At 31.4% G+C, this 27,223-nt stretch overlaps 1 protein-coding gene across 6 annotated transcripts in view; it reads right to left on the reverse strand.

Annotated features, from left to right (window-relative positions):
- Tomosyn (syntaxin-binding protein tomosyn) overlaps positions 1-24,432 on the reverse strand; it is a 111,904-nt gene extending 87,472 nt beyond the window's left edge. For 5 of the 6 annotated variants that reach the window (XR_013877649.1, XR_013877653.1, XR_013877652.1 and 2 more), the window contains exons 1-6: positions 24,168-24,432; positions 19,338-19,386; positions 17,793-17,837; positions 10,399-10,546; positions 2,294-2,359; positions 1,609-1,695 (exon numbers count right to left, since the gene is read on the reverse strand). Coding sequence is in view for 3 of the 6 variants with exons in the window: in XM_080153991.1 (XP_080010117.1) it covers positions 1,609-1,695; positions 2,294-2,359; positions 10,399-10,546; positions 17,793-17,837; positions 19,338-19,386; positions 24,168-24,191 (419 nt within the window). In the remaining 3 variants the exon portion in view is untranslated. The remainder of the gene's footprint in view (positions 1-1,608; positions 1,696-2,293; positions 2,360-10,398; positions 10,547-17,792; positions 17,838-19,337; positions 19,387-24,167) is intronic. The other variant, XM_080153983.1, reaches the window with a different exon arrangement.
- Positions 24,433-27,223: the final 2,791 nt, after the last annotated feature.

The following is a 27,223-nucleotide window of genomic DNA, read 5'->3' on the forward strand; positions in this document are numbered from 1 at the left end:
CGTTGTGTACATTTTAATTGTAGCGATGCTACTCTTTAATTACCTTTTTACTACGTATATATCAACAAAAATACTTCAATTTGGATGCTTAAACTTTATATAAACCCCGAATTATAGAAAAGCTTTGCCTTTAAATATGTAAATGTAGAAGAAGGAAAAAGATAGCGAAAGAACTTGTTAAATATCAAATACCACGCTAAGTTCAAAGTGCTAGAAATTAACATTTTCAACAAATATTATTGCAAGAAATATTTGAAACAGATACAGGGAGGGGGGGGGGGTTACTTTTGGCTGTTATTACACTAGTCTCCAAAGTATAATAACAACGTTTTCTTATTCGTTGGCTTAAAAACTTTGTGAACTTTATTGAATTTTGATTGGTTGGTTCATTGATCTGAGTGTCAAAACATTTAAAACACTCATTATAATCTACTGAAGAAGTAATTTTGTGTAACATCATTGGAGTGCTAAATCAATTTATCGGCCATTGTCTTATCCCTTTTGATCCCTGCATTACGTTTGTTTATTAAAAAATGAAAATATCTTGATACTTTTTTTGTTCCTAAATACAATTGCACTAAAGCTTTGAACCATTTTTATAGAAAAGAAACATTTTAGCTCAATCAGTAACCAATATGAATATATAAGACATAAAAATAGCAATTACGGGAAAATAAATTCTTTTTATTGGACAAACAGATGTGCCCGAAAACTGTATTTTCCAGTAAGGCTTCGAAACCGATTGATATCTCCACTGAATTCGTTTAACTGGATTTAATCCTTTAATTTTTCATTTTGATATCCGCGAAAAATTGTCTATATTACGATGCGACAAATAACTACAATCATAATTTAAAAGATGATGTAAGTATCAATTATAGCTTAAAGAAACTAATACTTGAACTCATACCTTTTTACGTAAAATAAGACAAAATTATGTATCACAGTTTCAAAATATTGCACAATATATAAAAAAATTAATTATAATAATCAAATTCCAAAAATTGTAACCTTCGTCGTTCCAAAAGGGAGAAGAGAAATTTCAAGTTTTGCCATGTGATCAAACATTGACGGAATATTTGAAATACCTATTCCTGCATTACCAATATTACAAAAATACGATAACTAACTATTATATTCTATTTATTTCTTGATATCTTCTATCTAAACTTAAGCCCAGTCCATTGTTATAATACAATTCAAATCTATCTAAGCATAGGGTAATTAAGAGTAACTCTCATAAAGTATGGGCCTTTATTCTAAAAACTTTTTATCACTATACATACGATAGAAAATTAATCAATAGAATCAAAATACGTGCACCAAAAAAGTGCCAAATCCAGCACAGAAATCCCACCACCCATTAATTGAAAATTAAAGGTGGTGAATTTTTGTGCTGTACCTTAGGTCATGTTATGATGTATTAGGTACAGGGTAGCACCGCAGGGTAAGGCCCCCCCCCCCCACTTTGATAAAAAGTACAAAATAATCGGCAATAAATGTAATGCAAAATTATATACTATTAACGTGTTAGAGTTTCCTGAAACTTTCTTTATCTAAAATTCTTATAGAACATTATACTTGTTCGTTGAAAAAACATTGACTTACTTAATGTCCCAGAGGTAGATTGTGTCATCGCAACAGGCAGTCACCAGTTGACCTGTGTTTGCTAGCCAGTCCAGTTGTATCACAGCACTAGATAGATAGATATTAGGTTATATAGGTAGATGATAGCTAGATAGACAGGTCATTAGTGGAACTGTGTTTGCTAGCCAGTCCAGTTGTATCACAACAATAGATACATAGGTCACCAGTTGACCTGTGTTTGCTAGACAGTCCAGTTGTATCACAGCACTAGATAGATATTAGGTAAGATAGAAAGATAGCTAGATAGATCGGTCGCAAGTTAATATTTAGCTGGATAAAAAGATTGGTTTTATTTAGATAGGTTGTGAGTTTCGTCAAAAATGTTTAATTTACGATAATTTAAGTTACTAATTTAGAAAGTGATTTTTAGTATATATTACAAGAATTTCATTTAAACTATAATTTTATGGACCAATAAATAAATAAACCATATAAAAGTTGCATATATACAATAGAGGGATTTTTAAGTCTTGATAATTTTAAAACTAAAAAATAAAGATAAATAATTTAACACACAATGAAAAGTTTTATTATTATGTAAAAAAATAAAGGTAAAAATAATTAAATTAAATGACTGCTTATCCATCAAGATAGCACCTACAATTGATCCGTCATGACAAATTATTTCGTAATGACTTCTGCTTACCTTCTGGAGTCATGTTGGAATGACATATCCAAGCCAGGTTTACCCAACACCCGGACACTTCCATGCCTGAAAAAAAGATATTCTTTAATATAAAGTAGTAAGATTTATTGTATGAAGCTTAAGATCTTAGAAATTGCTGGTCAGAATTGGTTGTACTTTTTAGGGAAGCTTTAACATGGTATGGTTTTAGGCTATTTTCCTGAACTCCACTGTCCTTCCCTATAGGCTAGGGGCCAGGCAAAATACTTGACAAAGTGGTCAGGATAGTTTCTTTTCATATATATTTCTATAAAGAAGGCTTCATAATGCAAATTGTTGCATAATCCTACAAATCTACCTAAGATTTTTTTTCCAAGTTTAAATCTTTAATGAATAAAGTTGAAATGACTTTTGTTACTAAATGGAATTAATTATGATTATAACTAAGAAAACTACAAGAATATATCTCCTGAAATTTTACATGCACTGTATGCATCTTAAATGCTTGGAACCTGCCAAACAAACTTGTATAAGTTATGCCAGCAGCTCATTGTTTTATGGAACGTATGAGTTATAGATTGTTCATTCACAGATTTTATTGACTTCTTGAAATTTACACAAAATATTCTGAAATAGATAACCTTTGAGAATTGTTAGGGATACGAAAATGCCATCCTTCAAAAACTGTTTTGCAACTTGCAAAAAAAGCAATAGATGTGGTAATATTATTTTTGATTAACTTAATATAAAATAAAACTTTATTGTACGGTGAAGAAAACACCCCGAGAAAGGACAAATTATAATATAATATCACCTTAGTCCCCAATTCTAACAAAGAAAAAGTATTAATTTTAATGCAATTGTCTCAAAAAAAGTACAATTTTAAGATTTTTAAAAGAAAATTGCCCATTTTTTGGTTGTAAAATTGTGGAATCTCTAATACTTCTATTGTTATTGTATAATATATATCTTTTAGTTGATGCAGGTTTAGATCTGAAACATGTGTTACAATAAAGTAAAAGTGTCCTTCAGAATAAATTATCTAACTTTTGATTTTGTTCAAACAATGAGAAAGAAGTAATGTAATGTGTGATTGTCAGTTTCTTATTATGTTAGTGACGACTTTAAAAGAAGATTTACAGAATTTCCAAAATACCTAAACCTGTCAAAAACTTACTATGACTTTCTAAAATGTGGAACATAAATATACAAAATCTAAAAACTACATAAAATTCCTAAGGTAGCTAAGACCTTGCAGGTAGCTCAAGCCTTTTTTTTAGCTCCAATAAGCCTGACCTAACCTAAGAAAAAAGTGCCCAGTCGAGCTAAGATAGTTTTTTCGTTTGTTTGTCTATTACTTTAGGTCGGGTTTGGTTAGGTTAGGTTAGGGTATATTGGGTATCCCCGTCGGGTTATGTTAAGTATAAATCTTAGAGTTAGGTCACCCCACAGGAGTTAGGCTGGCATAGGTAAAAAAAAACTATCCTCCCTTATTTTTAATCTATTTTAAAAATAAAGTTTAGGGTTTTAGTGCTCTATAGGCACTCTGAGGGAAAGCACCGACACGTTTGTTAAGCAAGAATTGAAATTGATACATTAAGTGGTGTAAAATATTGGGAAATTGTATTTTATTGTCGTAGAACAATATCAGTAATGAAATAAAATAATCTAATTTATTGGAAAATGTGCTTTTAACTCAGGCCTTCTGGGATAAATAAATGAAATAAAACTTTTCTTTTTAACATTTTAGACTAGGTTTAACAATATATTATATTGATATTTATTTAGCCAAATACAAGTTTCACTTTATTGGAGTACATGGCAATCTGGTGTAAGATCTAAGTCATAATAAAATAAATACATTACAACACCAAAACGAATATTTTGCTATTTATTTATCCACGTGAAATGACCTAAATTTCTATGAAATTTTGGTTTACAGCAAATAGCATCTAATACATGACAGCATTTGAAGCAAACATGGAGCTTTGTTCTGATTATTGTCTTGTTTTACAGGGAGGGAGGGGAAATTAGGCTTATTACACTAGTCCCCAAAGTTTTATAATAACGTTTTTTTGTTCGTTAACTTAACAACTTTGGATTTATTAAATTTTTATTTGTTGGTTCATTAAGCTGAGTTTCCAATAGTTTCGACCACTAATTGTAATCTAGAGGATGGGGTAATTTTGTCTAACATCATTGGAGTTGTAAATTTATTTATCGTCAATTGGCTTATCCCTTTAAAAAACTAAATCCTTGCTTGTTTTAAGAGTTTGTTTAGATTGATTGCTTGTAATGATTACTGAAATAATCACATAGAAACACAGAAAATTAAGGGGGGGGGGGGGGTGGAAGTTTTGACACATTTGCGTAAACAGTGAGTATAGGCTTTATCTTTGGACTGAGAGGATAGGGATAAAATCATTCTTATATGATGAATTTTCCCAAGTTTTAAGATTTTTTGGATAGGCCTCCAAGTTCAGGAGCTGCAGGACTCCAGGTCCTCTCTGTACAGGTAAAAATTTAAAAAATAATTTTTTTTTGAAGAGTTAGAAGTCAACCTATGAAACAAAATATGCATATTTTTGAATGTTATTCACATATTTGAAGAAAAAAAATGCATATTTTGTTTTATACGTTGACTTCTAACTCTTCAAAAAAAATTTTTATTTTTTATTTTTACCTGTACAGAGAGGACCTGGAGGCCCGCAGCTCTTGAACTTGGAGGCCTATCCAAAAAATCTTTAAACTTGGGAAAATCCATCATATAAGAATGATTTTATCCATAATAACCTATCTTCTCAGTCCAAAGATAAAGCCTATACTCACTGTTTACGCAAATGTGTCAAAACTCCCCCCCCCCTTAGTTATACACCTGTCTAAAAATAGCTATTCCCTTTTCCCAAAATAGAAAAAACTATCTACATTCTACATAATTGTATATTTTAAAGCAAGAAAGGTAGTTGGATACACGGCTGAATGAAAATGTAAAAATATTAGGTAGTCATTGGCAGGATCAAAGCTATTTTCAGATATAAGGGAGTGAAGGAAGGGGGCGGGGGGCTCTGTTTAGTCTTAAAACTATATTGTCTATTGTTTGGTCTATATAATGCTCATGTCCTCTAAACAAAATTCAATTTATTTCCAATGGAAGCCACAACATAGCATTGATGTTATGACATAGTTTTAACATTAGAAAATATTGCGTAATAGAATGACAAAATTGATTTAAATTCCTTAATAAACCTTTTCAAGTAAAAATAACATTTTTGGCAGCATGAAATGGTTAGTAAAGTAAAATTGGCATGTGATTATATAAATTGTACTGAAACTCTAAAACGATTAGTATTGAGAAGAAGCGAATATATTTTCTACTGAGCTGGATCTTTAAATCATTTTAGTGGTGAGCCAGATCGGGGTGCGCCGAATTTCAGCCAATCACAGCGCGGCATTTCATGAAATGCTGTGCTCTCATTGGTGGAAAGTTGGCTCACCCAGATCTGGCTCACCACTAAAATGATTTAAAGATCCAGCTCTGGAGAAGTTTGTTCTTTTTTGTGTGCTATAGCTCTATGCCGCTCATTTTTTTGAGAAATATTTTATCGTATCTGACTTTAAACATAATTCGAAATTTTGTTGCTTATAAAGATGTGATAATCTAACAAAATGTTAGTTATCTTATATATTTTTTACAGAATTATTGCTTGACTCAATCTTATTGCATATATTTCCCAATGGTAGTTTTGCAAAAACGTTTAATCAACTTACAAATAACGGTAGATTTAGAGTAGCTATAAAAGGAACATTCTCCAAATTCTACAAGTTAAAAAGGGGGTCAGCTCAAGGTGACCCACCCAGTGGAAGTAAATTTATAATTACAAACCATATATTTATAAGATGCTTAATCAGCGAAAAATTAAAGCATATTTTCTATAAGATTGGAAAGAAACATACCAAACCTAAAAGTTTTGCTGATGATTCTATTTTAATTTCTCAATTGAAGACAAATAAGGATGTTAATGATTTAAAACAGTTATTGCACAAACTTGAGAAAGGTATCGGGCTTCATATAAACTTTAGTAAGACAAAAATTTTAACCCATGGCACCTTCCCCCCCGATCTTGCTTCTATAGGGAAAATTGTCGACAAACTTAAACATCTTGGAATTTACCTCTCCTTTAATCAAAATTTAGCAAGAATTCATACTTATGATGAATTATGTAGTAAACTTGAAAAAAAAGCAAAGTCAATTCCTCTAAAAAGCAGTTATAATTTGATTAAAAGACGCAATCTTTGTAGCCATTTATTATCAGCCTGTGCTTACCATGTATACAGAATTTATCCCCCTGACGAGAAATATTGTAAATCAATTTGGAAAATTATTTCAAAGTTTTTATGGTCTAGTAGAAATCCTGATGGAAAAATATCATACAGATATAAAATTTCACAAAATCGTATAGAACAAGATTTCACTCAGGGTGGTTTGAACTTTCTAAAACCTGACACCCAAGCATTTTCAATATGGTTAAATAGTTTTATGAATTGTCTAAGATTTTCTTCCCAACATAATGATACTACCATTAGCTTAATTTTAGAACATAAACATCTAAACATTCAAGCAATGTTACCTACATTTAGTTATAAAACAATAATTGAGCATCAAAATTTCTTTAAGAGTCTTTATCCATGTGCAGGTGGTAATTATTTTCATAAGCTAAGTGAGTTTTTTTATGATTTAGAACATGAACCATCCACGTTTTTCCAATCCCCCATTATTTCATCCAATTTTGCTAATATTTCAACACCTTTTAATAAACACGATGAAAATATATTACTTAAAACTAAGAAGCTAACCATCGCTTCCATATTTGAAACAAGAAAAATTGATGAAAAAGTATTGTTTTTGCCATGCATAAAATCTGATCTATCGAATATAATTAGAGATGTTTCTTTAATAAATAAATTGAGTAAACTAGTAGAGTCAACAAAAACAGCTTTTCCTAGAGATTGTGTGTTTAGCATGAAGAGAGCAAAGCAACTTTTGATTCCAATTGGAACAGTTTTTTTTAAAGAACAAATCTGTATTTTCTCTTCATTTTAAACTAATTCATAGAAATAAAAACTCATGTGAGCTACCTGCACTAAAAACTAGAGTGAGTGATAAGTTATATATTCCAGACAAAGAAATGCTTTCTATGTCGTTAAAAAAAATATTTAGCATGCCAATTATTTTATATTATAAAAATTTTATCCTTGAACAAATGAACAGAACATTAAATAGTAAAAATAAACTATATAAATTTAAATTAACTGATTCAAATTTATGTTCAAAATGTAATATAATAAGTTCAACAGAACATGCCCTCTATTTCTGTGTGTTTCCTACCTATTTTATACATAAACTTGCATTATTTCTAGATTATGTTCTAAATGATAGTAAGCCAGAATTCATCTTTTTAAAAGAAAACTTTTACTTATACAATATGTTTTATGAAGGCTTTTCAAACGATTTCTATCTACAATTATCCCATTTAATTTTAGTTGCAAAAGATAGATCTTTAAAAATAAGCATAGAGGACGATTTCATTAAGTGGGATGACAACAATTTCTATGCACACTCTATTCTTTTATCTCAATTTACTTGTAAACTCCTTCATAATGCTGGCTTGAATAACAATATAATATATGATTTTATTAATTTCATATCAAACTAAGCCTAACATACACATTGTTTCTTTTATTCGTTCTATGTGGATCGATTTATGTCTTAATTTTATATTTTTATTATTATTATGTTTTAACTATGTTTGTATATTATTTCGTATTGGAATAAATATTTAAATGTCAAATGCTTACTGACCAAAAAATAATCTGGGATTACCAAGGCCCCATAATGCATAGGGCGTATACAAACCCGAAAATATGATAAAAAGTCAAATTTACGCGTATTTTCTTTTGTCGTAAGCAACCTCCCCTTCATTTTGCCTTGTCTTGGCCAGATTATTTTTAGGCTAGGTTTGTGATAACTGATAACCTAGGCTGTGCGCCGAGCAGTCAGCCGTTTCGTCATAAAAATAAGCATCCTTCTAAGTTAGAAAACATACCATCCTTCGTATATCCGACTTCATCCTAATTTTTAACTGTACATTATTTATTGTTTTACAATCAAACTTGATAGCAAAATCCCAGAAAACGCCAGTATTCTGAACAGTGCAATCCCTCTTAAGTTTTTTTTTTATTCTTGAAAAATATGGTTTTAAATTAAGGTACATTAGGCCCAAATGAGTTTGAGATTTTTTATTTTTGTTGAGTTGACTTTAATGCTCTAATCTATAGGGAAACTTTGTCACACACTTTAAGTAGTAGAAGTAGATACAACTTTCACATCTTTAAAAATGACGCAGTTCGGGTTGAGATTTGAACCCACCAACTGCCAAACGACGAGCGGATGCGCTACGTGTGTATCTGAATCATAACTCCAGAGAATCAGGGCTAAATACATACATATGTGTTTTGGTACAGTCGCGGGTTAGGCTCTACTAGCAAAATAATGGAATTTACCAACTTATCTAACACAATCTCCCCATCAGCAATTCCATTGACTTAAACAATTGTATAAACAAACACTTCAACTATTTATTTGTTTAGGATAAAAAAAGTAGACAAAATAATAAGTTTTCTGAGAAACAGATAATGGAATATTCTTTATTATATTTTTGAGTTCCGCGGGGTTTTTAGGGAACTAGAGTCACATTATTTCAATAGTTTATCTCTACCCAAATATAAATCGGAAATATACTATATAATCTAAACTTTGGGTATGTCCCCCTTCTTAAGAAGCGTTTCGTTGTATTTTTCCGGTAAATTTTCTCCTATTTCTTCTAGCCCCTGCGGGGCAATCACCGAACCTAACCTAAAATAACCTATCAAAAGCAACTGTGAAAATACAACGAAACGCTCTTTAAGAGGCGTTGCCACGAAAGGGACTATACCCTAAAGCCAATGCATACAAAAATATATTGGGGGGGAGGGGGCAGATAAAAAATTCGGCAATTCTACTATTATTGCCCACCAACGACAGCTGAAAATTGCGTAAAGGATTTGTGATTTTTTAAAGAATAAATTTCGTTATTTGTATAAGCTGATCAAGAGCTAGGAATTACTTAAACCTTTATTTTTTTATGGAATTAACTGGGAAGAAGTAAAAACTAAATAAAGTTGTAAGCTTGTCTTGCAGACATAGTTTACATTATTTGTAGACAACATATTTATTTTATAGCAAAAGGTGTAAAATCATTTCCACAAATAAACCTTTTTAAATGGTAAAAACAATACAGATAAACAGGATTATTTTGAAGATCAATTAATTGGAATAAATTTCATCTAAAACTAAAATATCATATAACGCTACTTTAAACCAAAATAAAGGGGGAAAAGTAAATTACTTTAAAAGGAGAACTTTATAGTTTGATTTTGTTTTACGAAAAGCAATTGCCATGCAATATCAAATTATTGTAACTATTTTTCACCATAATTTTTGTGGATCAATAACAAAAAGTGAAACAAAAAAACATTATTAAAAGTAATATTTTCATTTGCTATTTTGATATTGCAAGCTTAACAGAAACATTTGAACATCCCATTGGCCTAATAAATAGTTTTTTAATGTGGTTCTTTTGATACATTTTAATTATCAGTTTATATATTTAAACAAATAGGTTACCCATTAGTGGCTAGGGCCTAACCCGCAACCAATACTGTAAAAATCTTTACTATCAATAAAACTTGATGTCTAATCCCCACCATTTGCAAGTATTGAGTAAGTGAAAGCCAAAATGGTCGGGAGCAGGAAGGAAGGGGACATTGGGCTGTTTATTATACTAGTCCCCAAAGTTGAATTTTGATTGGTTAGTGTGTTGCTTCCACATCCACAATGATCATGGACAAAATTACATTTTCCGTATATTACAATTACTGGTTGAAACGTTTGGCCACCCAACTTTATGAACAAACCAATCAAAATTAAACTAAATCCCCCAAAGTTGTTAAGCCAGCGTTTTAATAAAACTTATGGGACTTGTGTAAAAAACAGTCCTTAATTATATACCTAGTGATAATCATCTTACCTGTTACCAATGGCCAGAACCTTCTGAACAGGATCGAAGGCCACCGCAGTTGGTTTGAAGGGGAAGCCATGCAAGGATGTTCTTTCTAGCTTGAAGTGGTTGGGCGCAAGGGCTTCTATTATCTCAGATTCTAGACGGGCAGGCACTCCTACACAATAAATATATTATAAGACATGGAATTGAATTAAAACAAAAATTATCACCTATTCTATAACATTATAAGTATTTGATTGTCTTATTTTGTCCGTCTTTAATTTTCAGTATTGGTAATGGTTTTTTGTTAATTCCAAAGTATAAATAATAAATCAAAATACATCAAACGAGTATTCTAATAATTAAGTATAGAGTATAAATATTATTAGTATAGCTTTTAATTAAATTAAACATAAACAACAATCAAACATTAAAAAATAATTATAAACTATTCACAAGAAATAAGTATTTCGTCTTTGATTTTAACAGTTTCATTATTATATATCGAATTTTTTCTTTGTTGATAACAAAAACAGTATAAAATTGCATATTGTTTCAAAATGATTAATTTTACTGAGGTGCTGGTTAAAAATTTGGAGAAAAAAACAGCTTTTCTTCAGATGTAGTTTCTCTTAATGTTTTAAAAGAATCAAATTTTTTTTTTAATCTTCTAAGGGGCGAACCCTTAACCTTCACAAACATTTGCCGTGTATTAGAACTTTACTTCACATTGAAGTTTTATAACTATATGCAAGTTTTGAATAAAATACGTAGATGAAAGTTAAAAACAAAGAAAGTTATACATTATAAATTACAATAGAGATCCCAAGATATAGTCAACATCAAAAATATAAAAATATTTGGATAAAAATATGTTTATACAAGACAACTTACTATGCGACTCTCATCAATGCCATTTATAAAGGAAAAGGCTACAATGTCCTATAGTCCCATTGCACCAGATTAAGGTGAGCTTATTGGTATAAGTATGTATAAGTATTAACACCGACAAACGTCCTACTACGACAAACGTCCTAATGCGACAAACGTCCTACGCGACAAACGTCCTAAGCGACAAACGTCCTACCGCGACATACGTCCTACTGCGACATCTCTTTAGTAAAACGTCCTAAAAATTTTCAAAAATTATGAAATAAAAAAAATCTTCCAAATTTAAGGACAAAATCCTCTAATTGTAAGAATACTTATCAATATAAAATTCAAAATGGCGATAATTAACACAGGAAAATAATCTTTAACTGAAATTTATTTTTTGAATAACTTTAACCATAGGCTAAATTTTAAAAATCTGTCCGACAGTTTTCCCAAAGTCTGTGTTGGCCATCAAATGGTATGGTTTCGAACCCGATACATCCTTGCATTACAAAATTCGACCTTTAAATTTTTAGGACGTTTTACTTAAGAGATGTCGCAGTAGGACGTTTGTCGCTTAGGACGTTTGTCGCGTAGGACGTTTGTCGTAGTAGGACGTTTGTCGCGGTAGGACGTTTGTCGGTGTTACCGAATAAAGGGGGCACGAGCTATATCCACTAGGAGAGGACCCTGTGCCGACTTGCAATTGAGCGTTTGAATATCAGCCAATAGCGTCGGATATACAAACACAGCAAAGCCACTACAAAAGGGATGAAAAATATTTGCCAGCAGACGAAAATGGTCCCCATCACTTGAGCCAGGTAGTTGTCTGGGTTATACATCTATACTTATACATTTATTGTAAGCAGGTAAGACCCTAATTCTGAGACAACAACATTTTATGATAAAAAATGTACTTTTATTGAAAAATTATAGATTTTTGCTGAAAAGTATAGACGCTGAAAAATAGTTATAAGAGAGGAATTTAATTAACTTTGCTCTAAAATCAGGGATTGATATGATATTTTTATTCTTCAGAGCAGGGCTTAACATTGATAATACCATAGATTTATTAGTCAAATAACTAATACATAAATAAACTATGAAATATGATCATAATTTGTGTACTTTAGACTAGAGCAAAGCATTTGATTACAGTGCAATTAAATATTTGTAAAAAAGTTGGGGTCAACATTCTAGAAAAAAATAGAGGGGGAATGGATTAAATAACTGTATGTCCCCACTCCCTGGAACGACTTTTAATTGGATCTTTGAAAATCTGCCAATAGCGTCGGGAATACTAACACAGCAAAGTCGCTACGAAAGAGCAGAAAGCAATTTATTAACAGAAGAAAATGTCTCCTACACTGGATCCAGGTTGTTGTCTGGATTATACATCTATATTTATACATTTATTGGGTTAAATTGGTTGTGTTATAACAAAGGGGTACTGGTACTGGGTTTAAAGCGGAGAAGAGGGTCAAAAGAAATATTATACATCATATATATATATATACATCATTATGTACGCTTTTATGTATATTATCAACCTTGTTATTAATATTACATTAGTTTAAATAGAAAAGGAGAAAAGAGACAAAAAAAAAATGGTGGAGAGTAAATTCAAAGAAAAAAAGACGGGAATATTTGAGAATTTTTAGATTCCTAACCAGATTTGATTATTAAAATTTTGAAAATTTAATTTCAATTTAAAATTCAAAATGTAGAAGAGAATCTTTTTCTAAGAAGACTTCATAACAACAAATTTTTCTATAACTTTTCCTCAGGAATAAAAAAGAAAACTGGAAAAAAAAATTGCAGTCACATTATTAGAAATAAGATTAGTTTTAGTTTCAAAGAGAAAAAGTATTCCCCCCCCCCACACCCTCACCAAAAAATAGTTATAAAAGTTCCCAAGATCTATGAGAAGCTACATTGTAAAGGAGAACCATATTAGTTCAGTGGTTAGCGAGATCCTTAGGTAAGACAGACAGAGATCCTGTTGCTTTAATATACGGATTCATATTTTTTATTCATAATTAACAGAATACTATTAAAGCAAATTTGATTTTTTCTACCATTTATTTCAAACCATGAAAGCATAAAATATTTATATTGTTTATGATTGTATAGTATATTTTTTTTTTTTCATTTTTAATGTAACCTGTTAATGTTCAGAATACTTTATATTAAGCATTTATAAATCGGCTTGATTTTAACATAAAATTTTGATAAATTAGATGCCGTAATATTAATTTCTTGTTCAAATATCAACAATAAAATTGGGAATTGCGTTTTTTTTTACTTAAAAATATTTTTTAGGTTATTTCTTATCCCTTTGTGTTTTGATTTCTCTCATTTTAGTTCGACATAAGAGACTATTCAAATTTAATGAAAAGAAAAATTGAAGACAATAGATTTCATTTAATTATATTTTAGGGGGTTACATGTTCACATATATAAATATAATCTTTAGGTTATTTTTTTGTTACAACTTATTGAATTTAATTCTGTGCAAGATATATTCTTCAATCCTCAAATTAAAGTAACAAAATGTGCGTCTGCAGCGAAAGATCTCTTAAACTACTTGACTGATATGGCTCTCCTTTACTAAGCATCTTCTTTTACTATCAGATTTTTTTTTATTTATTTGGGGGAAGGGTTCTATCACCAACCATCCAAAAATAAATCAACCCTAGAAAAATCCCTTCCCCATCTAAATTTTGAATTTATTTTCAATTTTAGAACTAAAATTGAAAGTAGGTGGTCAATCTGGCACTAAATACCTCTCTAAAAAAACGATAAAAAGTATATATTGTATAAAAAATAGGGAAGCTTATTTTTATTAAAATCCACATTTCAATCCATTCCTTTGTGGTTATTTAAAAAACTCTAGGTATAAATATACCTTAAACTTTAAAAATGAAAATAAATTTTACATTCGGGATTTTAGAAAATAGGATCAAATGAAACTAATAAAAAGATGTAATTATCTCAAACAGGAGATAAATTGAAATAAATTTACAATCTTTCTTTGAAATTAACGTTTACAACTATAAAGATTTAGTTTGGCTTTTATTGGAAGCTTTAAACACTTTTTTTGTATTTTTAGTTCTTTGTATGATACAAGCGGCTGCGCTAGCATCTAGGGGCTTTATTTTCAGATGTGTGGTGGAGGGTAAAAAAACAGTCTAAAACCATCCAGTGACCTATACGAAGCTTCTCGAAAAATGAGAACTTATTCAGTTAAGTATTTATCACAATCTTAAGCTAAAGACAAAAAATTATTTATTTATAAAATAGGAAGTAGTTTTTGAAAATGTAGGTTTTATGTGAAATAGTTTGAAACAAAGTAATACCAATAAGAAGTATCATGGTATAAATAATAAATGAGGTATTTAATACATTAATAGTAATACATAGAATAATGTATAAGTATAATGTAAATCTTAATGCCAATACTCTAATTCTATTTAATCTTATTTGTCTTATTTAGGCACCTATGTTTATTATTTTTTTCCTCAAAAATGTTTACTTATAAAACTGTTGTAAAATTATAAAAAAGTATTTTTTAAAAACAGACTAAGAAAAAGATAAGAGAATTTCGGTAAATTAAAATTTAAAATTTATATTTTTATAAGTAACACAAGGATTTTTATCCCCCAAAAAATTCAATTCTTTAAAATATGCCTAGAGGCCGACTTTAGATTGATAGAAATTGTTCAGCTTATTAAAAACAGCTGATGTTATCGTTTTTTTTTCAGAAAAAAATCCAGAAAAAAATCTAAATCATTGCAATTATATCTATTGTATAAAATAAAAGTAAATTATACAGAGAGAGAGAGAGATACCATTTCTAAATATATATAATACATGTAGGTTAAGATATATAAGTTGGAAAGAATTTAAATGTTAGAGGGAGATTTGAAATCTGCATCAAATTTTAAGGATTTTTTATAAAATTCGTTTTTTGTATAATTCTTTATCTAAAAGCGGAAATGCATTTTAAGTTAATTAATTTTGACCAATAGGATAGGTGGATTTTAAACTACCTGCGCTCTAATTGGTTGAATGATGTACGCCATCCAATCAGAGCGCAGATTTTTTAAATCCACCAATCACAGATGCCAAAATTAGTTAACTTAAATTGCATTTCCGCTTTTAGATAAAGAATTATAGAAAAAACGAATTTTATAAAAAATCCTCAAAATTTGATGCAGATTTCAAATCTCCCCCTAACTTTAAAATTCCGGAAAACTTATATATCTTAATGTAGGTATGTATAGATAAGAATTATATGCAAGGTGTCCCATGTCCATGTCATTAGCTTTCAAATAAATCTTCTTCAATTTACAATTAATTTAAATAAAAGTTCTTATTAAAATAAAACAATTTAGGTAGTTAGTTTCACACAACATTAATTGACATTTGTCTCCAAAAAGAAAGACACTATTGTCAGAGATCATAGGAGACAGCATTAAACCACATTAATTTTCTTTCGGAATATATTAGTTCACTATTTATCACTGATAAATTAATGAAATTCAATGTGTTTTTAATTGTCGATCGTTAAATGCTAAAACTATCAAAAGTACATCAATCATTTCTCATATGTATGTTATCTTTTATAATTTTCTTTCTAGATTAGTATCAAAATGGCCATTGCTTAAAATAAATGCAAAAAAATGTTTGGATTCACTATTGGAAGGTGCTAAACATCACTTGCTCTTGTTCATGCACAGTCTAATTCAAAACACATCCAGCTAAACTGCAAGACATAAGAGGGTACCATGTTCACCCAAATATATTATAAATAGGGATGGGAATCCGTCGAATTTTTGGGCCGGATTCGGATTCCGGATTCTGAAGGAATCCGTCAAAAAAAGTGACGGATTCTTGCGGATTCCGGATTCTGATTTTTGGCGGATTCCGGATTCTAGCAGTATTTTAAAAGGCCGTCCGTCACAGAGGGATAGGTTTTTTCGTTAATTTATCACTATGTTACTTGGTTGAAGCCTTGATTTGTTTAAAGTGTTGACTTCCAGCATAACTAAAACATTTACATCACATTAGTAATTATTAAAATTTGTTATGTAGAAATTTTTTTTTTGATCTTTGCCTTCAAACAGAGGGAGTTGTAAAAAAAAAGACAGTAATTTTAGCCTACCAATTTAGAATCCGGAATCCGCTATAAAAAACGGATTCCGGATCCGGATTCGGATTCCAAAATTGGCCGAAAATTGGGCGGATTCCGGATTCCGGATTCGGATTCCGGATCCGGATTCCCATCACTAATTATAAATAACTAACAAGTATCAGAGACTTTTAAAAACTATTCTGAGAACTTTCCAATTAGATTATTGGGACACCATGTAAATATATTGTGCATTTATATATATTTATATATCTTGTATGATATATTAGATTTATTCTACAACTTGTGTCTAACCTATATGTTCATACATAACAGTACAAAGTGTCCTTTAATGTCTAGGGTAGAAAAAGTAATAAGATTGAGAGGTAAGTATAAGTACTCAAGGCTAGGCATAGAAATTGTAGAGTTGGGTATCATAAATTGAGACACGATGAAATATAAAGGGATCTTGAGTACAGGCAATGGAAGATAAATTGATATACATTCCCAATAAACAAATTATACCTTTTTCACATTATAACTATTCGTTGAAAAGTCAGGACACTACTAATTTAGTAACAACCAATCAAAATTCGATAAAAGTACCCAAAGTTTTTAAGTCACCGAATAAGATAACGTGGTTATAAAACTTTGGGTACCAGTGTAATTTACTGTCTACTGTATACTCCAACTCTGGAAAACAACAGTATTTGGAGTAAATGGTTAATTCAATAAATTTTAAAAATAATTCTGTTTAATTAGTTAAGCATCCGAAACTAATATAGGCTAAAACTTAACGTAACAGTATGGTAGGTGAACTCGTAGAATGCTTTAATGGAACTACCATTTGAAGTCAAATTCTTGTAATCGCATGCCTCATTCTTGAAGAACTCATACAATTTTGTGTAAACATCTTGGCTAGAGATAAGCTCTATACATAATATTACATGTGTTCCTAGGTATTATTATCATTTGTAAAGGATATCATCTTACATTTTTTTTACTTTTTATAACATAAATTTTGTAAAACTTTAAATTAGAGTCGAATAAACTATAATCTTGATATACCTAAACTTTGAACCAAAGCCTTTAAGGAACTTAATAATGTCTTTTCAATAAGAATTTACATGAAAACTATTATGCACCAGAACTTTTGGCCAGTTGGAATTTTGAAAACAAAACGTTGTTAAAAGGCAGTTTTTATAAAAAAAAAAACGAAACTTCCCTTTTAAAAGGTTTTAATTTATGCAAAAGGTTTTTTCTTTGCATGTTATATACCAGTCCTTGAATATTGTGTTTGAGCATTTTAATAGCTCCGAAAAATTTTGAATAACCTTTTTTTCCCCATTTCCCAATAATTCTATCATTACATTATTTGTGTTTTTCAGGGACGATTCCCCATTGTTTATCTTACCCTTTTGGTCGTCAGAACATAACCAACTTGTAAACCGATCCTTAACTGAAAATAAAACAAAACAAAAAATAAAACAAAATAAATAAAAATAATAAAATAACTAAAACTAAAAAAAGAAATGAAAAAAGAAAAGAAAAATAGATAAAATAAAAAGGAATTTTGCAATATAAAAAAGATTTATGTAAAAACTTGGAATAAATAGGTGGGTTGGGATGGATGGGTAGAAATTGAATTTTCTAATCCTGATGTATGTATGTATATTTCTATGAATATTAGGGTGTCTCAATTTTTAAAGGCTAAATAATAAGTTCATCAAAACAGACTTTTAGATTACTACGAAAGGTTGAAAATTGATGAAAGCAAGTGATAGTCATTTTGTAATTTTATTTTTAGCTGTCTAGGATATTTCGAAATGTACTATACTCTTTACTTGAAGAAATCTCTGGACAAAAAAGTTGGTTTTAAAGGTTTGAGGGGGATAACCTAATTAAGTTTTAAAAATTTAAGACGAGTAAAAGGATTAAACAAACACCCCTTTCCCCCAACCTCCTTGGACGTTCTTATTTTCATGCAATATTTAATTGTTTTTTTATACCATTTTTTACGAGTTATCAATTGACCTTGCAAAGGGGGGAGGCGGATGTGCCACTTTTTTAAACCAAAAGTTAAACGTGCATTATCTCAGCCCATAAAAGAGTTACAGCTCTTAAATTCGGCAAAACAGTTGCTTTTGTGGAGTTCAATATGGAACTGTGAAGAAACGGCGGCGGAACAGCCGCTTCCGCCGAAAACCGCTGTTTATCTTAGATGATTGAAAATTGTCTACTATGGCGAGAAAAGGCAAAAAAATCGGCGGGAAACGGCGATTTTCGGTGGGAGCGGCGGTTCCGCCGCCGTTTCTTCACAGTTCCAAATTGTTCTCCACAAAAGTAACTGCTGTGCCATATTTTAGAGCTGTAACTCTTTTATGGGCTGAGATCATGCACGTTTTACTTTTGGTTTCAAAAAGTTTCCCATCCGCCTTCCTAATTTAAAACCAATATAGGGAAATATTTTTACCGCAAGTTTTTTTAATATCATATTTCTTGGCAAAAAAATAAATAACTTGAGTCACCCTAATGTACATTTTTACATACTGAGAAAACCAAATTTTAGAATTGAAAATATGTAAAATTGTTGACACATATAGAAAAAATGAAAGAAAAAGACATGAATGGGATAAAAATCTACAAATTGAATTTGTTCAATAGACTTTGATAAAAATTAAATTTTGGAGTGGGCTGGGAATTAGGAAACTAGGAATATTTTCATTGATTTTAGACCCTTGTCCCGTGTTACATAAATGAAAAATAAAATTCAAATTCATTCCTTGATTGTCGGAATAAATGAGCCACCATAAAGGAATTAAGCTAATGATTTTTATCCAAGTATTTACTTTAACTTGTTAAAAAGAAAATATAAAATAAATAACATAAAAATTGACAACATAAAAAAAGTAAATATTTTACCATTAAAATGAGTTTCCACGAGTAATAACAGTTTTACCTGATTTTTCACCGCTGCCAACACTCCCTCGAATATTCTCAAGCACTCCCTAAAAAAAACAAGTTAAGTATTCATGAAAAATTATGCCTTTCTCAACTATAGCCAAGTTTTTTGTTAACTTACGTGGATGGAAAGGCATACAAACGGACGGGCGGTGGTGTCATAAAGTAATTCTAAAAAGCATTACAAAAATTCTTGTTATTTTGTATACTATGTTGCTCACGTACCTCAAGGGATTAGATACTCTGGAAGCAACACTTCATACCCACTCATTTACAATCAAGATAATAAAAATCATTCATTTTGTGTTTGTTTACTATAATAGTCTGTACTTGTTTATGTTTAAGTATCAAATTTTTTTAGTTGTAACTAAATATCTCAGAAATGACTGGTCCTACTGGTTTATGCTTTTCAGAGAACTCTCATAAACCTTCTATGATGGTTTTAGGCTATTTTCTTGTACCCTTAAAAAGGCTCCTAGATGCTAGGATCACAACCACAAGTACACAAAAAGCGAGAAACAGTTAAAGTTACATTTCAGGTACATAGTTCACCTTCCACACAATGGCAGGTGTCCTACTTTAATATGCTAAAAGTACCTAGGTACTATCAGTCATTATTTTGATTTAAAAATTTCATTTCAATTAATATCTAGTTAACACCCAGAATTGTTCTGCAAATCGAAATGTTATGTTTTTTTATTATCTTGTATTTAATAGAAGGAAAATTTTCATTCATAGGAGGAAAAGAATAATACATAACGTACATAATTTCTGAGCAATATTCCTATTTTATCAATTATATTCCCCCCCCCCCCCCACCCTAGATATACCACACTTTTCTGGGATCTTGCTGCGTCAAGTATCAACTGTTGGGAATATCAAAGGATGACTCCATGCAAAATTTGAGCCGGATCCGGCCAAAACCGGCCGTGAATTTTATAAAAAACCGTTTTTTTCCGGTTTTTAGGGGGTATCAGTAAATCGATTCAGCTGGAGCAAAACCGGTTGGAGGTACAAAAAATTTTACTTCACATGAAATTTAGCCAATGCAATTGCCTACAAAAATGTACTTCATCATCAACTTGATTGGACAACTCTTTCCCCTCCTAAATGTCCATTAAAACCTCGGAAACGGCAAAAATCGCCAAAAATCACGCCTTCGGCGGCGAATAACGGCTAAACGGTCAGTCGGAGGCGAATGAAACATAAATAAAGAAATGTCCGCCTCAAAAAGTTGTTCAATATCAAAGAGATGTTTGAAGTCTCTAAAACGACTCCTTCCCCTCCTTTAAGGGGAAAAACTGAAAAAACGTTATTTTCAAAAGTATGCCCACTTCGTGGGTGTGGGGGGCACTGAACCCGTCACCCCTGGGTCACCAAATATAAAGGCTAGGCGGCTCACATTGCTGAATTTTCACCAAGTGAAAGTCTTGTGTCATTATCTCTTATGAGAAAAAAGTTATTAATGAATTAAAATTTCAAATTGTGATTTTTTGATGGATTTCTTTGATGAAATGACAGGCCGGTCAATTTTTAGGCCATTTTTTGCTGTTTTTGGGCCGTCACGCCCAAACGGTTTGAGATAATCTCACGGGACCTTTTGCCCGACCTAAGTCTGGTTATTTGTGAGGTCTAAGAAAAAAAAATCCCGGATTGGATGAAGCACGACGTCGCAGCGCGCCGTCAAAAATCGCTGGTCGGCTCATTTTGCCCCCTCAAACCCTCACCTCGTGCCATTTTTCTGTGTAAAGATTATAATTATAATCTTTTGCGTAAGTCTGATTTTTTTTCCTAGACCTCACAAATAACCAGACTTAGGTTGGGCAAAAGGTCCCGTGAGATTATCTCAAACCGTTTGGGCATGACAGCCCAAAAACCGCAAAAAATGGCCTAAAAATTGACCAGCCTGTCATTTCATCAAAGAAATCCATCAAAAAATCACAATTTGAAATTTTAATTCATTAATAACTTTTTTCTCATAAGAGATAATGACACAAGACTTTCACTTGGTGAAATTTCAGCAATGTGAGCCGCCTAGACTTTATATTTGGTGACCCAGGGGTGACGGGTTCAGTGCCCCCCACACCCACGAAGTGGGCATACTTTTGAAAATGACGTTTTTTCAGTTTTTCCCCTTAAAGGAGGGGAAGGAGTCGTTTTAGAGACTTCAAGCATCTCTTTGATATTGAACAACTTTTTGAGGTCTTGTGTCATTATCTCTTATGAGAAAAAAGTTATTAATGAATTAAAATTTCAAATTGTGATTTTTTGATGGATTTCTTTGATGAAATGACAGGCCGGTCAATTTTTAGGCCATTTTTTGCTGTTTTTGGGCCGTCACGCCCAAACGGTTTGAGATAATCTCACGGGACCTTTTGCCCGACCTAAGTCTGGTTATTTGTGAGGTCTAAGAAAAAAAAATCCCGGATTGGATGAAGCACGACGTCGCAGCGCGCCGTCAAAAATCGCTGGTCGGCTCATTTTGCCCCCTCAAACCCTCACCTCGTGCCATTTTTCTGTGTAAAGATTATAATTATAATCTTTTGCGTAAGTCTGATTTTTTTTCCTAGACCTCACAAATAACCAGACTTAGGTTGGGCAAAAGGTCCCGTGAGATTATCTCAAACCGTTTGGGCATGACAGCCCAAAAACCGCAAAAAATGGCCTAAAAATTGACCAGCCTGTCATTTCATCAAAGAAATCCATCAAAAAATCACAATTTGAAATTTTAATTCATTAATAACTTTTTTCTCATAAGAGATAATGACACAAGACTTTCACTTGGTGAAATTTCAGCAATGTGAGCCGCCTAGACTTTATATTTGGTGACCCAGGGGTGACGGGTTCAGTGCCCCCCACACCCACGAAGTGGGCATACTTTTGAAAATGACGTTTTTTCAGTTTTTCCCCTTAAAGGAGGGGAAGGAGTCGTTTTAGAGACTTCAAGCATCTCTTTGATATTGAACAACTTTTTGAGGCGGACATTTCTTTATTTATGTTTCATTCGCCTCCGACTGACCGTTTAGCCATTATTCGCCGCCAAAGGCGTGATTTTTGGCGATTTTTGCCGTTTCCGAGGTTTTAATGGACATTTAGGAGGGGAAAGAGTTGTCCAATCAAGTTGATGATGAAGTACATTTTTGTAGGCAATTGCATTGGCTAAATTTCATGTGAAGTAAAATTTTTTGTACCTCCAACCGGTTTTGCTCCAGCTGAATCGATTTACAGATACCCCCTAAAAACCGGAAAAAACCTGTTTTTTATAAAATTCACGGCCGGTTTTGGCCGGATCCGGCTCAAATTTTGCATGGAGTCATCCTTTGATATTCCCAACAGTTGATACTTGACGCAGCAAGATCCCAGAAAAGTGTGGTATATCTACCCCACCCCCTTTACTTAATCTATTAAAAAATGTTTTCAAATTCAAAGTTCGTTATTGCTTTGACAAGTGTTCTCATGTATACAGATTAGAAACCTTAATTAGTAAAGAAACATTTTTAAAAAAAATTTTCTCCACTTCCTGATATCATATGGATTCAAAAACAATTTTCAGACCTCATTTCAAACTAGAGCTCATGATAGCCTTACTGCTAATCAACTTAACCCTTAATTTCCTATTTGTTATTAAATGTAAGGTTAGGTTTCAGGAAGCCCAGTCATGTCAAGAGCCTTCATGGTTTAGGTCGTCCACAGGGCCAGTTATAAGTTGCGAAAAAAAGCGGGTGGGGCGGAATATGAGTTGTACAATGGCAAAAACTTGATTTCACCAAATTATTTGTTTTATAAGTAATCAATAACTAATACTCTTTACCAATAACTAAGGAATAAGCTTCGTTACAATAAGAATATCTTAAATGGATACAATAAAAAAAGGATATATAGAATGGTATTTTTTTGTTCCAGAAAAACTATTTTGCCATTGGCTTCATTTTTTCTGGAAACCCAAGATATTATTATTGATACAGGATGTATTGTACTTCTGCATGGTATAGACAATATTCTTGTTTATTTGTCGTCTTTGTATATTATTCAAACAAAGGCCTACTAAATTAAACCGTAAAATTCTCTTAATATCCATAAAAACTTATTTCACTGATCATACCTCTTTCCCATAAAGATTCTTATATATAAATGTCTATTGGTAGGTATGTAAATGTATTGGTTTTCTATAAAAATTGTACTTTTATCCAAATATTATTTCTACTGTTATTTCTTTATGCATCAACTAGCGGCTGCGCCCCTAGAGGATTCTAAAGGAACTTAGAGGGAGGGGGAGGGGGATAAATCTACTACCACAGTTTACATTTTAGTTTTAATAAAACGTAAAAAAAATTGAGGGTAATTTTCCGTGGGGCGATTTCTCTTGGGAGGAACGACAGACGGACATTCTGTTACTTTTACAAAAGGATATTACCCGCAACATTAACGTAAAGTGTGATGTATTCGTTAGTTTCATTAGCTGGGGACTCAAGTTAGAGAAGAGGAAATGACAAAGTCTTTAAACAGGCGTAGCATATTATCCCGTTAAAGTACAATTCAATGGTCGAGACTTGGTTGGCTGTTGAGCTACACAAACTCATGGCATACTTCTTTGGAGTAATAACTATCTACGCATTAAAAAATCTTTAAAAACTATCGTGACCTCCATCATTTTCTCTTTACATTGTTATGGTGGAGGGTGAACAATGTTATAAAAACAGAAGATTCTGGTAAGCCAAAAGAATCTTCACAAAAAAAATCAGCCATCTATCTAACTGGCAACCAAGTAAAATACCTTCTCCTGTAACTTTGAGTTTCCTATTTATAAGATCAAAAAATGAAAGTTTACCTTAAAATTAGGAAATTTCTTCATGTTTGTTGACTAAAGATACAGCAACAGACTAGAGCCACCTATGCACAGAAAACTGAACTACAATTCTTGCCTCAGCACAGTTGCTATAATCAACAGTAGTACAAAATCATGTCACTAGGTGGTGTTTAGTTAAATATTAATTTTTCACAAACACCATTACTTTCTATGTTTTAATTTCATAATTTATCTTTATCTCACACTACTTCACAGTGATTTGTTTTCTTTTATTTCATTTTATTCTGAAATTAAATTAGGTTTTTAATTCAGTAAACAAGTAAAATCATGCTCAAAATAAGCGAAACATCAACAATCTCGTATTTTAAAAGTGTGTGTGTGTGTATAGTATGTACTAATGTCTGTTTGTCTTGTTACTTGCTAGCTATGTGCTTACATACAAACAGACATACCCTAGTTATAAAGAAGTTGCGCGACCAAAAATGATGATATTTTACTAAAATGGCAGTAAACCATGATAAATTTTCCATAGAGCAGCCCTCCAGAGACCAATTAAGTTTTATGATTCTAAATCAGAATTTATTGGATCTCTAACCAACCAAACCGTCAGTAAAATATTCTATAGCACAATAATAGAATGGATGTAGAATACACGTGGATATTATAACATGGAGAAAATTTTCGTCAATTTGGCTTGCAGACACGAAACTCATTTATTGGTCAGTTCGTTCATCCATTAATAGGTGAGGGGATGGGGTAAAAGGGGATATTTAAACCCGCTGCGGGTTTCACTTCATTAGAGAATATGAAAATCTGGTGTAAGATCCTAGTAATAATATATCCATTAATTATATGGTTAAGGATATGTCACACGAAGAAGAACTATTTTACTTCCAACTTATTGTTTGTAAAATATAAAATTATTCGTTTTACTGGACCTTCTTGTAGAAAACTTTTTTATGTACAAAAGATTCAATGGTGTACTATTTTCAGTATTGATGTTAATCATACATTTTTAGATACTTGTTGGGTCAAAATATACGTTTTTCTTTTTTTGTTGCACCTATTATCTTTTTTCTAAACAACAAAAAAAAAATTCGATCGAAGATGAATTTGAGCAAAAATAATCGGTATTTTTATTTAGATGGATACAACAGAAAATATTTTATGACTTACAAAGAGCATTTGATTAATAAAGCTTTTAAATCTTTAGTCTTAATATAATATAATTAAAGTTTGTTAAGAAAGTGCAAATCATCATTTTTGATTATGCTCATTAGGAAAACAAATAAAATGTTATGGAAAAGTCTAGACAACAGTTTGTTTAATAACAGTTGCGCAACTACTCTCTACAATTAATTGCCATTTAGATGTCCAAACGTCTATTTATACAAACTGGAATGTCAGAGCTATTTCATAATTATGGTATGTTCTCATGCCTGACGATTATTCCAACTGGCACTATATTCTCAAACTTATAAAAAGCTTCTAAAATTCAATATTATAGTGAAGTTTGAACGTTTTAGCTGTGAGATTAGCTTTTTCTCTTTCGGCTAATAAGTACACGGTTTCTTAACCCGCAACCGAAGCTCCCTAGCTCATCCGCTCGTCGTCGGGGAGGTGATGAGTTAGAATCTAAGCCTAACACCTAACTAAATAGTTAACAATAGTTCCTACTGCTGCTATGTCAGATGCGCGATATTTATAGACAGAGTATGTGGATTGCCTTGCCCCCAAAACTGGCGCAACTAATTAAAATGCACAGGTACGACAAAAGTCATAAAATCAAAGGGTTAGTTGTTTTTTGGATGTTACCTAGCACAGTATCTTTCTTATTTATAGTCTTAATATAATGGATGACTGTCATTCCTGTATATAAGAAATATAATTTTTCTTTGTTATTACATTATTATAAAAATACAAACAATATTTTTTAAAAGCAAAGCTACTCTTTAACTAACTTGTCTATCCTTCCACCAGTCAATCCTTCAGTCTGTAAAGATATGAGGCATATGGAATTTAGTCGCCTGATATAACGGACAGACGACTGACCATATTTTTAATTACTCTTCACCAATGAGAATCAAGCATACAATTAACTAAGTCCTTTGGTATGTCGGTTATTTACATCCTAGTTGGAAAATGCAACCCACTTTTGGTAATTACGTTGGTCTATCTGTAATGCTTTTGAGTCATAAAATCCTCTGGAGAAATTTCGTGGCTACTTTTATCGACAGATATCTGAATTTTAACTCACTTTGTCAATTTAAAGTTTTTTAAAAAACGTTCGTACATCAATTTTTTTGTTATTAAAAATCATTTATGTTTATGAGCTTCGCTATCCGTGGATGTTTTCATCCTTGTTCTTTTAGATATTATTTTCTGGTTGTCTAGTTTCCTTTACAGATAAAAGGCTTTTCAACAAAAATATGGCCAAAGAAAGAAAGGGCTATTTGAGAAAAATATAATAGATCTGATTTAAGAAACATTTTTTAAAAATCATCAGGCACTAAATTTTCTCGTAGCCTACAATGTTCATATATAATTGTAATCAATAAAAATTATGCAATACCTAATACAGAAGAAACTGTTGCTTTTGACCGTGAGAAATTTCGGAGGTAAAATAGTTTTCTTTTTAAATGCAATATCACTAATTATCACTTATCCTATACCATTATATATTCAAAAAATTTTTTTTAAATATAATGTTTTATGTTTTATTAATATCAATTTAATGTTTATTTATGAATTTCACAAAAGTACTAGCTTAATAGTATTAATAGTTTTGGTCTAATTGTTTTTTCCACGAATTAAAGCTAGCCAATCTTTGTTAAGCATGAGTAAATCACTTAAACATAATAAAAATATTACTATGCACATATTCTAATAATAAGTAGCGAAGTCACTCTACAACATGCGTTCACAAATAAAATATACTTCCTTGTTTGTTGAAAAAAGAGCTTAAACCTAACAAGGATGACAATATCCATAAAAGCGAAGCCCTGAAACGGTGTACAAACGAATATTAACACTTGTAGAATGTCAGAACTGAATAAGTAATTATAAATGTACAAGTC

This window comes from Acartia tonsa, chromosome 1 (genome assembly GCF_053477335.1).
Source record: "Acartia tonsa isolate MP-2025a chromosome 1, ASM5347733v1, whole genome shotgun sequence".
Lineage (NCBI taxonomy): Eukaryota > Metazoa > Arthropoda > Copepoda > Calanoida > Acartiidae > Acartia > Acartia tonsa.